This window comes from Microcaecilia unicolor, chromosome 8, assembly GCF_901765095.1.
Source record: "Microcaecilia unicolor chromosome 8, aMicUni1.1, whole genome shotgun sequence".
NCBI lineage: Eukaryota > Metazoa > Chordata > Amphibia > Gymnophiona > Siphonopidae > Microcaecilia > Microcaecilia unicolor.
In genome coordinates this window covers 176,927,658-176,941,123 of record NC_044038.1, presented here as the reverse complement: position 1 = coordinate 176,941,123, position 13,466 = coordinate 176,927,658, and the positions used below count along the sequence as shown (strand labels likewise).

General features: G+C 49.9%; 1 protein-coding gene across 1 annotated transcript in view; it reads right to left on the bottom strand.

The window, feature by feature from the left end:
* TCERG1 (transcription elongation regulator 1) overlaps positions 1-13,466 on the bottom strand; it is a 161,292-nt gene that overhangs the window by 52,099 nt on the left and 95,727 nt on the right. The window contains 1 exon segment of the mRNA XM_030212887.1: positions 9,651-9,739. Within this exon segment, the coding sequence (XP_030068747.1) occupies positions 9,651-9,739 (89 nt within the window).

The window sequence follows — 13,466 nt, the reverse complement described above, 5'->3', positions numbered from 1 at the left end:
CACCCAACCCAGCGACTGCAAGAAGGTCACCACACGGCCGGTGGCCTCCTCGCTCTCTGACCTTGATTTGGCCCGAATCAACCAGTCGTCCAGATACGGATGAACCAAAATGCCCTGCAAGCGCAGCGCCGCCGCCGCCACCACCACCTTGGAAAAGGTGCAAGGCGCAGTCGCCAGGCCGAATGGAAGCGCACAAAACTGAAAATGTCTCCCTAAGACCACAAAGCGAAGAAAACGCTGGTGCGCCTCTAGAATGGGAATGTGTAAGTAAGCCTCTGTCAGGTCTAGAGAAGTCAGAAACTCTCCTTCTTGCACCGCTACAATAACTGAGCGTAATGTCTCCATCCGAAAGGAGGGAACCTTTAGGGCTGCATTGACCTTCTTGAGGTCTAAAATGGGCCGGAAGGCACCCTCTTCCTTCTTGGGCACCACGAAGTAAATGGAGTAACAGCCCATACCTCTTTCTAACCTGGGAACAGGTACCACCGCCCCTAAACTGATTAGACGCAACAGAGTGGCCCGTACTGCTCTTGCCTTGCATCTTGAATGACAGGGAGACATGAGAAAGAAATCGGAGAAGGGACTGTCGAATTCTAGGGCGTACCCGTCTCGCACTATCTGCAGTACCCACTGGTCTGACGTGATCTGGACCCACCTCTAGTAAAACAAGCGTAAGCGAGCCCCCACGCGAACCAGAGGCTGGGTCCCCAAACCATCATTGAGACACACGGGACGTACCGGACGCTCCCGAAGAGGAGCCTCGCCCCCCGCGACGGCCACCTCAAAAGGACTGGGTTCTCTGGAAAAACCGACCCCTAGTCCCCCCAGAAGACCTACCGGGCCGATACCGCCGAGCCTCCTGAAAACGCCCCCGCCCTGCAGCCCCCTTAGACACCTTGGGACGAAGCTCAGGAAGCCGAGGGGCCTTAGCATCACCCAGACCCTTCACCAACTTATCCAATTCCTCCCCGAAAAGCAAAGAGCCTCTAAAAGGAAGGGAACAAAGTTTAGCCTTGGAGGCGGCATCGGCCACCCAGCCCCGCAACCACAGGGCCCGCCGAGCCGCCACCGCAAAGGTCATGTTCTTAGCAGACGCCCTCAACAAATCGTACAGCGCATCCGCCAAGAACGACGACCCCATCTCCAACTTGGCCAGATCTTGAACAAGAGAAGCCCTATCAGCCTGCGGGCTATCCAGAAGCCTCTCAGCCCAGCGAAAACAAGCCCAAGCCACCAGACCTCCACAAATAGACGCTTGCAGCGCCAAGGCAGACAGATCAAAACTCCGCTTTAGGAAGGTCTCCAATTTCCTATCCTGAGGGTCCCGCAACGCGGCCCCCCCCATCCACTGGAATAGCAGTAGCCTTAGTCACTGCCGTCACCATGGCATCCACCGTCGGGGGCCTGAGAGAATCTCTGTCCTCCTGAGGAAGAGGATAGAGCTTGGTCATAGCCCGAGCCACCGGCGAATGCCACTCCTGCGTGATCATATCTCTCAAGTCCGCATTCATAGAGAAAGAGCAAGAGACCCGCCTGATCCCCTTAACCAAAGGATCCACCTGCTTCCCATCCCCAATGGGAGCTGCCGCAGGATCAAACCTTAAAGTGGCAGACACCTGCTCAATGAGTTCAGATAATTCATCCCTGTGAAAAATCTGAACCACCGAGGGGTCTTCCCCTGGCAAAGTCAGGTCCCCATCCTGCCCTGCAACCGACCCCTCTCCTGTTCCAGGGGGCTAAAATCGCCCTCAGAATCCGGAGAAAAAACCTCTACATCTTCAGAGCACTCCACTCGTGGTCTTTTAGCGGTAGCCCCCCCCCAACCTAGGACTAAGGGACTCCGCACCCGATGGGCCCGCCTTCCAAGCCTGAAACAAACTCCAAACAAACTCTGGAGGGAACCCCATGCTGCCCGAGGCCTCCCCCCCAGCGGGGCTCGAAATCGGGAGAGACTGCGGCCCCACGACCGTCTCAGCGCCCAAAAGACCCGAATCCAAGATGGCGGCGGTTCCCGCCAAAATCGGAACCGCCGCTGAAGCGCCAAACTGAGCCGCACAAACCTCCTGCGATCCCGCAGAAGGAACCTCCGCTGCTAACACCGGTGGCGCGAGGGATAGGGCCTTGGGCTCTCCACAAAACCGGCAGGGACCGCCAGCCACGTCTACACCCCGACGCGCACACAGCCGGCAACGAAGCAACTTCCCCGACATACTCGCGCCTCAGAAACAGCTGATTACAACAACCGGCGAAAACAAAAGAAAAGAAAAAACACTCACCGGCGCTTAATTACTGGCTCAGCTCTCCCAGACCGGCTGAACAACTCCGGAAACACCGGAGTGCAGCTCCTGCAGCTCTCCACATGAGGTGTGCTCCTTTTTTTTTTTTTTTTTAACTTTATTTGAGCCCTGCTGCTATAATCTGTATGGCACTCAAGGCTGCAGGATTAACACTGCAGCCAAGGCACAACGCTGCCCAAAACGGGAGAGCCAGTCGGGGGGAGGGACCCGGCCACCCGGGTGTGACACCCCAGAGGGGACAATGGCAGGCCCCACCGGACCTACCAACCCCTTGCACACCACAAAATTCCAGGCTCAGGGATTAACACTGTTCTTTCACCAACTTATCCCCAGAAAACAACTGAAAATTAACTAATCTCACAACAAGGAACCTAAATCCTACCAGACCGGACAAGCTGCATGTCTACCCTCTGCTGAGACTGAGAAAATACTGGAGATAGAGGGCTAGCACAGGTTATATGTACTCAGTTTGAAGTTAGTGTTCTCAGTCTCCCTCTGCTGGTAGACATGCATAACCCAAGCGTCTTGACCGGTCTGGAGGGTTGCTGAGGAATGGATATTTCTCTGTCCCAGGAGGGCTCACAATCTAAGTCTGTACCTGAGGCAATGGAGGGTTAAGTGACTTGCCCAAGATCGCAAGGAGCAGCAGTGGGATTTGAACCGGCCACCTCTGGATTACAAGACCGGTGCTCTAACCACTAGGCCACGCCTCCACTCCACTTTAGGTATGAGCAGCTCTGTAGCCGAGGCCTGTTGGACCACAGCAGAGTTATTTTTATTTATAATGTCGTCTGTATGTTATAGATTGCAATTTTACTTTCTATTATTTTATGAACACCACTTTGAAGGTCTGACCCTAAGCAGATAATCAAATAAATACAGCCTCTGAATATGATAAATATGCATAAGGTGAAATTAGATCTTACCTGCTAATTTTCTTTCCTCTAGACCCTCCAGACCGGTCAAGACGCGTGGGTTATGTCCTCCTACCAGCAGAGGGAGACTGAGAAAACACTAAGCTTTTGAAGCCTGTATATATAACCTGTGCAGAACCTCCACTAGCCAGTATACCCCTAACAAAGCAGAGAAACAAAAAACACTAACAACAACTAGCAACCCTGTACGTGGTCACAGTAAACTGCAAAAACAAGAAACATCTTCCGCTTGCTCTTACGGAAACATGTTCCTTTGCCTTTGATAAAACAGTTGGGCTTCTACAGGTGGACTATCAAAGAAGAGCCCCACCTGTCCCGGACTCCTATCACAAAACAGAAATAAACAGTCTGCAATTAGAGAAACAACAATTTACAGCAGCCAAGAATTATCCAACAAACACACCTCCTGGCCTCCAATACAGACAGGGCGGGCTCTTGACCGGTCTGGAGGGTCTAGAGGAAAGAAAATTAGCAGGTAAGATCTAATTTCACCTTCCTCAGCGACCCTCCAGACCGGTCAAGACGCGTGGGACGTACCAGAGCAGTAACTAACTTATGGGAGGGACCTACTAAGGCCAGAGGTCAAAATTGCTGCGCCAAAGCGCACCTCGTCCTTTGCATGCACAGGAATCCTATAATGCTTCACAAAGGAATGCAACGAAAACCAAACCGCAGCCCGACAAATATCTAACAGAGAAATCATACTATTCTCCGCCCACGAGGCTGCCATTCCCCTAGTGGAATGAGCAGACCAGCCCCTAGGCACCACAGGACCCTTCACCAAGTAAGCAGATGCAACCGCCTCCTTCAACCACCGTGCTATGGTCACCTTAGGAGCCGCTGCACCCTTCTTTGGGCCACCATGAAGAACGAACAAACGGTCAGAGGCTCTGAAGTCCTGAGTTCCAGAGAGATAACAACTCAAAACTCTCCTGACATCCAGCTTGGCAATACCACGCTGCTCCGAATCTCCAGCCATATCACCCAACACTGGCAGAGAGATGACCTGATTAACATGGAACTCGGAAACCACCTTGGGCAAAAAAGGAAAGCACCGTTCGCAACGAAACCTTTCCCTCAGAAAGGACAAAAATGGTTCCCTAAAAGACAAAGCCTGAAGCTCTGAAACACTCCGTGCTGAAGTAATCGCCACCAACAAGACCGCCTTTAAAGATAAATCCTTACAAGATGCCGATACCAGAGGCACAAACGGAGGCCTGATCAAAGCATCCAAAACTAGCTTCAAATCCCACGGAGGCACCATCCGTCACTGAGGCGGACGCAGCAACTTAACACCCTTCAAAAAACGCACTACCTCAGGCACAGACGCGAAGGACTTTCACTGAAGCTTCCCACGAAAACATGACAAAGCTGCCACCTGAACCTTCAGTGTAGACAAGGCCATACCTCTATCAACACCATCGTGCAAAAATTCCAAAACTTCCGCCACCGAAGAGTGAAACGGCCGAACTCGATGGTCTTCACACCAGTGCTCAAAGATTCTCCAAACCCGGACATACGCCAAGGAAGTGGATCGTCTACGGCAACTCAACATCGTAGCAAAGCCACTGGACGAAAGCCCCTTCTTCTTCAACTTGTGCCGCTCAAGAGCCAAGCCATAAGCGAAAACCGAGCCGGATCCGGCATGATTATCGGGCCTTGACACAGAACTGATCCCAACAAAGGCAGGGCCGCCGCCCCTGCCAACCGCACCAGGTCTCCATACCATGGTCGACGCTGCCAATCCGAAGCTACCAGAATCACCCGACCGGAGTGATGTTCGATGCGCTATATTACTCGACCGACTAACAGCCACAGAGGAAACACATACAGTCACTCCCGAAGCCAAGGCAACAGAAGAGTGTCGATTTCCTCCGCTCAAGGGTCTCTTCAGCGACTGAAAAAAAAAAATCTCTGAACTTGCGCATAGCGAGCCGTTGCCCTAAGATCACCGAAAGTCCCCAGACCGACACAACTCACTGGAACACTGACCGAAGAAAAGACCACTCTCTGGGATCTAGAGTGTGCCTGCTGAGATAATCTGCATCTATGTGACCTACCCCGGCCACATGCGCTGCCAAGAGAGCCTGAAGATGAGTTCAACTGCGCCGCCAAGGCTCTTTGTTCCCCCCTTGACGGTTGACATATGCTACTGCCATGGCATTGTCACAGAGCACTCGGACTGCCTTGTGGCGAACCACCGACGTCAAGGCCTGGAGCGCCACCCGAATGGCCCGAGTTTCCAGCCGGTTGATGGACCACTCTGCTTCTGCCTGAGACCACCGGCCTTGAGCTACCTGACTGAGACAATGTGCCCCCCAACCTTGCAGACTGGCATCCGTGACCATTACCAGCCCCTGTGGGGACTCCAACGGCATTCCTTTCCCAAATTGCGCGGACTGAGCCACCAGCGGAGACTGAGACGAGGGGCCACCGACAGCGGACAACACATTTCCAAGTCCTGCGACAGAGGGGACCAACGACTGAGCAGAGCTGACTGTACCTGACGCATGTGCGCCCTGGCCCACGGAACTACCTCTATGGTCGCCGCCATCAGGCCCAGGACCTGACGATAAGTACGGGCCGTCGGCGCCTTCTCTGCAAGGAACCGACGAATCGGACCCTGTAACTTGGAACCAAAAGGCTGCACAAAGGAAAGTGAAGATAAGCTTCCGTCAAATCCAGGGAAGTGAGAAATTCTCCTTTCCTGACCGCACCAGTGACCGACCGCAACGTCTCCATCCGGAAAGAGGGCACCTTGAGTGCCGCATTGACCCTTTTGAGATCTAAAATGTGACGAAAAGTGTCCTCTTTCTTGTGGACCACAAAATAGATCAAATAGCACCCTGAGCGTTGCTGATCTGAAGGAACAGGAACCACGGCTCCCAACGCGAGCAGCCACCGCAGAGTGTCCCTCACTGCTGCCCTCTTGCTCCAAGACCGACAGAGGGATTCCAGAAACACTTCGGGAGAACAGCTTTCGAATTCCAGCGCACATCCGCCTCGAAACACCTTGAGAACCCACTGATCTGACCTGATTTGGGCCCAACTCTGGTAAAACAGACTCAGCCGAGCCCCAACATGCACCAGAGCCTGAGCCCGCACACCTTCATTGGGAATTGTGGCCTGAATACTAACCTCCCGCGGAAAAGCCACGCCCTCCGCGACGACTCTCACGAAAGAACTGTGTGCGGTGGAAAAACCGACCCCTAGAGGTCCTACTACTATTAAACATTTCTATAGCACTACTAGACTTATGCAGCGCTGTACAAATTAACATGAAAAGACAGTCCCTGCTCAACAGAGCTTACAATCTAAATTGGACAAACAGACAGCTAGGGGTAGGTCCCACTCGATCTGCCCGGCCTATACCGCTGAGCCTCCCTAAACCGTCCCCGAGAGGAACTAGTTCTGGCCCCTGCCTTGAACCGAAAATCTGGAAGCCATAGAACCTTGGTATCACTAAGACCTCACACTAACTTGTCCAAATCTTCTCCAAAGAGCATAGCTCCCTTAAGTGGCAGAGACCCACAACCATAGCCATATTTTTTGTCTGAAGTAGGCAACAAATCATAAAAGCCTCAGACAAAAAGGATGAACCCATGTCCAAGTCGGCTAACTCCTGACCCCCAGAAGAACCAACATCTACCGAATCATCCAGGAGCTTCTCGGCCCAACGAAAACATGCCCGAGCTACCAGACCCCCACAAACCGAGGCCTGCAGGGCTAGAGCCGACAAAACAAAACTACGCTTGAGAAAAGATCCCAACTTCCTATCCTGAGGATCACGGAGAGCCGTTCCTCCATCAACCGGGATAGCCGTAGCTATAATTACTGCCGTCACTACTGCATCTACCGTGGGAGCCTTAAAGGAATCCCTATCGTCCTGAGGGAGGGGATAAAGCCTCGCCATTGCCTTTGCCACCTTACACGGCAAATCCCATTCCTGACAAATCATCTCCCGGAGATCCTTGTTCATAGGGAAGGATCACGCCTGACGCTGAATGCCCTTCACCAACGGATCCTGGACAGTTTCCCCCAACGCCACCTCAGGACCAAACTGAAGGGTGGACGACACCTGATCTATGAGTTCTGACAGCTCATCTCTATGGAAAATCCGCACTACTGAAGGATCCTCTCCAGGAATCCAACAATCCTGCTCCTGAGAGCCGTCAATTCCATCTGACTCCCCCAGATCACTAAGCGCAGCTTCTGCAGCTACAGGAGAAAAACATTGCCTGTCCTCTAACCACTCTAACCGTGGTCTCTCAGCCAAGACGGAAATAGCCCCCTCTTCCAATTGGGGGGGGGGAGGGGGGGGGTCCCGATCTCCAGGCCTGATACCGTGTCCAGACAAAATCTGGAGGAAAGCCCACCATTCCTGGACCGTCATTAGGCCCTTTTGTGCCAAAAACGGAGGCCGCAGGCCCAAAACCAGCCGGCTCCATGGGCCGCGTCAGACTCAAGATGGCGGCTGTTCCCGCCGAAACTGTTCCTGCTGACAGCGGCCATGCCTACGCTCCCGCTGACCCGGAGACTCCCGACACCATCGATCCCTCCGCGGTCAAGTCGGGGGGTGCCGCAGCCACCTTTATAGGTGCACCGCAAAGCTACACTGAGCGCCCGACGCCTCTACCCCTCGCCACGAGCACGCGCGACATCGGAGGAGCTGGGCCGCCATAAACCACGAGGGAAGGGAAAAGCTGTTCCGCAAACGCGCCAAACCAAAAACTCACTCACACTGCAAAAGCACTGGAGAAAGCGCTGCTCTCTCGTTCCAGCAAGGAATCAAAACCCCCGTTCGGTCCGCTAAAAATAAAGAAATAAATGCCCTTAAAGGCACAGTACTCCAACTCTGGCAGCTGGAAATTGTAAGGCACTCAAGGCTACAATACTGAGAAAGCAGCCGAGGCACAAAGCTGCCAAGCAAAACGAAATAGAATAACTGACCTTAAAGGCACAGTACTCTAATTCTGGCATCTGGAAATTGTAAGGCACTCAAGGCTACAATACTGAGAAAGCAGCCGAGGCACAAAGCTGCCAAGCAAAACGAAATAGAATAACTGACCTTAAAGGCACAGTACTCTAATTCTGGCATCTGGAAATTGTAAGGCACTCAAGGCTACAATACTGAGAAAGCAGCCGAGGCACAAAGCTGGCAAGCAAAATGACATAGAATAACTGACCTTAAAGGCATCGTACTCTAACTCTGGCATCTGGAAATTGTAAGGCACTCAAGGCTACAATACTGAGAAAGCAGCCGAGGCACAAAGCTGCCAAGCCAACAGAAATAGAGAGCAGCACAGGGGGAGGGACCCAAACATAGGTGTAACACCCCAGGGGGAAAAACTGGGCCCCACCAGACCCAGGGCCCCAAAGCACTTTTTTTTTTTTTTTTTTTTTTTTACACACACGTACAGGGTACTGCAACAGAATAAAGTTTGGAAGGAAAAAATCCTACGACCCAATGACAAACTACCTCACCAGATTATTGGAGACTGCACAGGCTGTCAACTGCTACCTCTGCTGAGACTGAGAAAATACTGGCCAGTGGAGGTTCTGCACAGGTTATATATACAGGCTTCAAAAGCTTAGTGTTTTCTCAGTCTCCCTCTGCTGGTAGGAGGACATAACCCACGCGTCTTGACCGGTCTGGAGGGTCGCTGAGGAAAGTGGTGTTTTGTTTTTTTTTAAGCTTCGGCTTCCAAGAAAGAAAGATTTCTCAGATAGCACTAAATGCCCATGTGATATTCGGTTCATGTATGTGTGCATGCCCATCCCAATAATTTTTAAAAAGCTAAACTGAGCTGTATGTGTAGAGACTGTCTTGGGCAGACATGTGGACTTTCTGGTTTTCAAAGTTTTGGAGTGATGTGATGGGAGAGTGCACAGGAAGGTGGCAAAAATGGAGAATTCCCTCCATGTGTTTACCATGGGAAAATTGAAGTGCTTAGTTAACCAGAACCATTGGACTTACTGGAGTAAAACCTGGTATTTGGAATGTATTTGAATGCCATGACATTGTCCAGTTCTGGAATGATTTTGGTGAGAGAGGCTCAAAAGGGGAGGACAAAGTGCTAATTCAGCCATGAAAAATGCACTGGGGAACATTCAAATCCTTAGAATGGATCTAAATAAAAATAAATACTGGGATAAGAGCACGAGGAAGTTTACTTACACAAAATGAAAGTTAACAGTTGGAGGGTGATTTAGATGAGGGCAAACCAGCACCTTTGAAAAGAAATGCATGGGAGGAATTGAACTGAGGCTCACTACATTTCAGTTTTGCATTCCCAATACATCCTTTTGGCAAAGACTTTTTTCTGAACAACATGTTATAATAAATGCTCTACAACACTTACTGGAAGTGATGGAAATTACAGTCTACATGAAAACATGGTCTAGTGATGATAAATACCATGGAGTGCCAGGAATTGGTGCAGTAGCCACAGGCTTTGCTCTCTGAGCAGCTTTTTCTTCCTCAGTCAATTCTTCCTCTCTTGGCTCCTGAAAGAAAAAAGGTCATGTGCCATTTACGACAAGTATTGGTGTCCTAAAATTTTCACAAGTACCATTTTAACTAGTTTTTAAAGCTGTGTATGTAATGCAGTGAACGCCACTGTATGAGGCACGTCTCACTAGAAACTGCTGATTGACTTCTATAACTGAAGTCAACAGCTGCTGCTGTGGGAAGTGAAGTTGCAGCATTATGGTTCAGACCTCTACCCTGATGAAGAAATCGAAATCTGGCCATGTCGGCAGAGGGTTTGATTTTCAACAGCTTTTGACAGCTAAGTAGCTCAAATTATTTTTAATGCGATTTAAGAATCAATTTTCTATGCTTTAAAGCTTTCAATATATGACAATTTAAAAGTGAAAGTAAAATGATACAAAAATGGATCGATGACGAGTGGGCAGCGTTTGCATTAAAAAAGTTATATGAACTCAGTAGAGCAATGTTTCTGAGGATCCACAAAAATTAAGAATTGAATGAATGCATAATATAATTGATGACAGACGTAAGTTAATTGTTTGTTTGCTATGAGTTATTTTGTTGATTAATTGATGGTCCCTACATATCAAGTTTAGTCCCTTTAAGTGGATGTTTCAGCTATCTGCAGTTCTGCAGATAAAGCACTGTGCCAGTTAGAGAATTACATTGGCAAAATCCAAAAGGAAAGACTGACAGTTCTTTACCTATCTGTACACCTTAATACCTTCTGTATAGGTCAGTCAAATGCAGAGGGACAAGTGAAAGAAACCTAAAACAAACTGGGAAAGTTTCTCTTTATCTCCACTACCCTCCAACAAAACTCATTCTTGTTGGAAAACTGAGCTTTAGTTGAGCTGGGGATACCTTTCTAAGTTTAAGCTCCTTCAACAATAAGAAAGCAAGATTATTTTGGAGCCGGGGTATAACTCAAAAGGCTCAGAGTTCCCTCCTCCCTCCTGAGTCTGAGGTAAAACTGAGTCTCAGTTGAGCTATGACTTTAGTTAGGGTGGACTCCATTCAGCAGAAAGAGGAAGAAGAAAGCAGGGATGATTTTAAGTAGAACTGCAACGCTAAGGTCACTGACAGTCAGAGGAGGGTTGTCTTATGGGTGCCAGAGGCACCTGCATTTGTCTAATTCTTTAAATGGCTTTCTAATATATTCTCACTCATTCCTTCTACTCACTGGAATTCTTGTCCAAATTTAAAGATGGGGGCAAACTCTGGACACTTACTTTCCTACTTCAATACTTTCTACATATTTGGGTCTGCTGATACTAAGTATGCCTGGAGCCCTATGCAAACTATAGTTCTATAACATCCATTCCTCCTCCAGCTCTAGGAATGCATACACAGAATCTTATGAGCTATATTGTGAGCATGGAGGAGTTTTCTTGTTCATACATTCAGTTTTTCGAGATCTTTATGAGGCCAGTCTATAATTCCAAAGATGCATCAGAGTACAGGAAATAATTGATTAATGGCTTGTATCTTATACCATGCTATTAAAGCACTTTTCAGTATCAATCTCCTGTAATATTTCTTTATGATCTTTTCTCTCAGTGATTTATGCTGTACAGCTGCTTTCTCTATATCTAAATATTTATATATCTCTTCCTGTTAAATTCCTTTATGACATAGTAGTCAGAGAGATGTTTTCAGTTTTGCTCAATTTTCATCTAACGTGGAATTCTGACTTGGTCTGGAACATTTATGACCAAGAAATAAAGTAAGGTGAAATTAGGCCTTACCTGCTAATTTTCTTTCCTCTAGATCAGTGATGGCGAACCTATGGCACGCGTGCCAGAGAGGGCACGCAGAGCCCTCTCCCTTGGCACGCACGCCATCACTGGTCCGCCCACTCTCCCTCCCTCCCAGCACCAGGCCTGCCTCCCGCCCTCCCTCCAACCAAACAAGCAACCATCAACCCACCCGCCCGCCCGTCCGTCCTCCCTCCCTCCCAGCACCAGGAACCCCCCCCCCCCTTCTCCTCTTAAATTTTAAAAGCGTACCTCCTCGGAGTTCATTCAGGCGGCGTGTGTCGGCAGACCAGAGCTTGAGAGACAGAAAGGAAGGCGCGCCGAGCGAAGAACACGCGCTTTGCTGCCGCTGTCGACGCACGCCGCCTGAATGAACTCCGAGGAAGTACGCTTTTAAAATTTAAGAGGAGAAGGGGGGGTTCCTGGTGCTGGGAGGGAGGGAGGGAGGACGGGTTGATGGTTGCTTGTTTGGTTGGAGGGAGGGCGGGAGGCAGGCCTGGTGCTGGGAGGGAGGGAGGGAGGTAGGCCTGGTGCTGGGTGCTGCTGGGTGGGAGGAGGGCCTGATGTTGGGATCTGGGTGGGAGGGAAGCCTGATGGTGGGTGCTGGGTGGGAGGGAGGCCTGGTGCTGGGTGGGAGGGAGGCCTGATGGTGGGTGCTGGGTGGGAGGGAGGCCTGGTGTTGGGTGCGAGGGAGGCCTGGTGTTGGGTGCTGGGTGGGAGGGAAGCCTGATGGTGGGTGCTGGGTGGGAGGGAGGCCTGGTGCTGGGTGCTGCCGGGTGCTGGGAGGGAGGGCAGGGGGGAGAGGAGGGTTGCTGGACATTTGTGGCTGGAGGGGAGAGGAGGGTTGCTGGACATGGATGGAGGGCAAGAAATGAAGAAGAAAGGAGGAAAGTAAAGAAATAAATGGAAAGGAAGCCCTGGAAACAGAGTTAAGAGAACAGATAGGGAGCAGCAGAATCAGCGACTAGAACCAATATGGATAGAAAAACAAAATCACCAGACAACAAAGGTAGGATAAATCATTTTATTTTCATTTTAGTGTTTGGAATATGTCGAATTTGAGAATTTACATCTGCTGTCTTATTTTGCACTGGATATACTGGAGCTGTAACAGCTTACAGAAATGATTTATAATGGAAGAAAATCATGTTATTTTTTTCTCCTATACTAGTATAATATTTTCAATGATGTCTGTTTATATGCGCCATGGCTGGTGTAAGGGGTGTGGCTATCATAGGGGTGGAGTCATATGTGGTGACCCCGCCCATAATGAGTACCGGCACTTTGCGATAAATAATTCGATTTTGGGTTGCTGTTTGGGCACTCGGTCTCTGAAAGGTTCGCCATTCACTGCTCTAGATCCTCCAGACCGTTCAAGACGCTTGGGTTATGCACTCCTACCAGCAGAGGGAGACTGAGAACACTAAAACTTCTTATACAAGTAGCCTGTGCAGACCTTCTACTAACCAGTAAAACAGAAACAAAGTAGAGGAATAAAACACCTCCACCTAAACAAAACCACTGAATCCAAACTCAGATCTCCTCCCCTTAAGACGGGGGAATTCAACTGCAGATGGACACAAAACGTACCGCAAACTGCCCTTAGTAAAACTCCAGGACCCAAATCACAGGAGCTACTAGAAATATCAGCAACTGAAGTCTAAAGAAATTATCATACTGAACTGTCCGATACACTGGGTGGGCTCTTGAACGGTCTGGAGGATCTAGAGGAAAGAAAATTAGCAGGTAAGGCCTAATTTCACCTTCCTCAGCAATCCTCCAGACCGTTCAAGACGCTTGGGACGTACCAAAGCAGTAAACACACCTAAGGGTGGGACCTGCGAAGCCCAGAGGACAGGTCTGCAGCTCCAAAACTGGCATCCTCCCTTGCCTGTACATCCACTCTGTAATGTTTGACAAAAGAATGCAGGGAGGACCACACCGGCGCTCCACAAATGTCCACCGATGGAACAAAATTACTCTC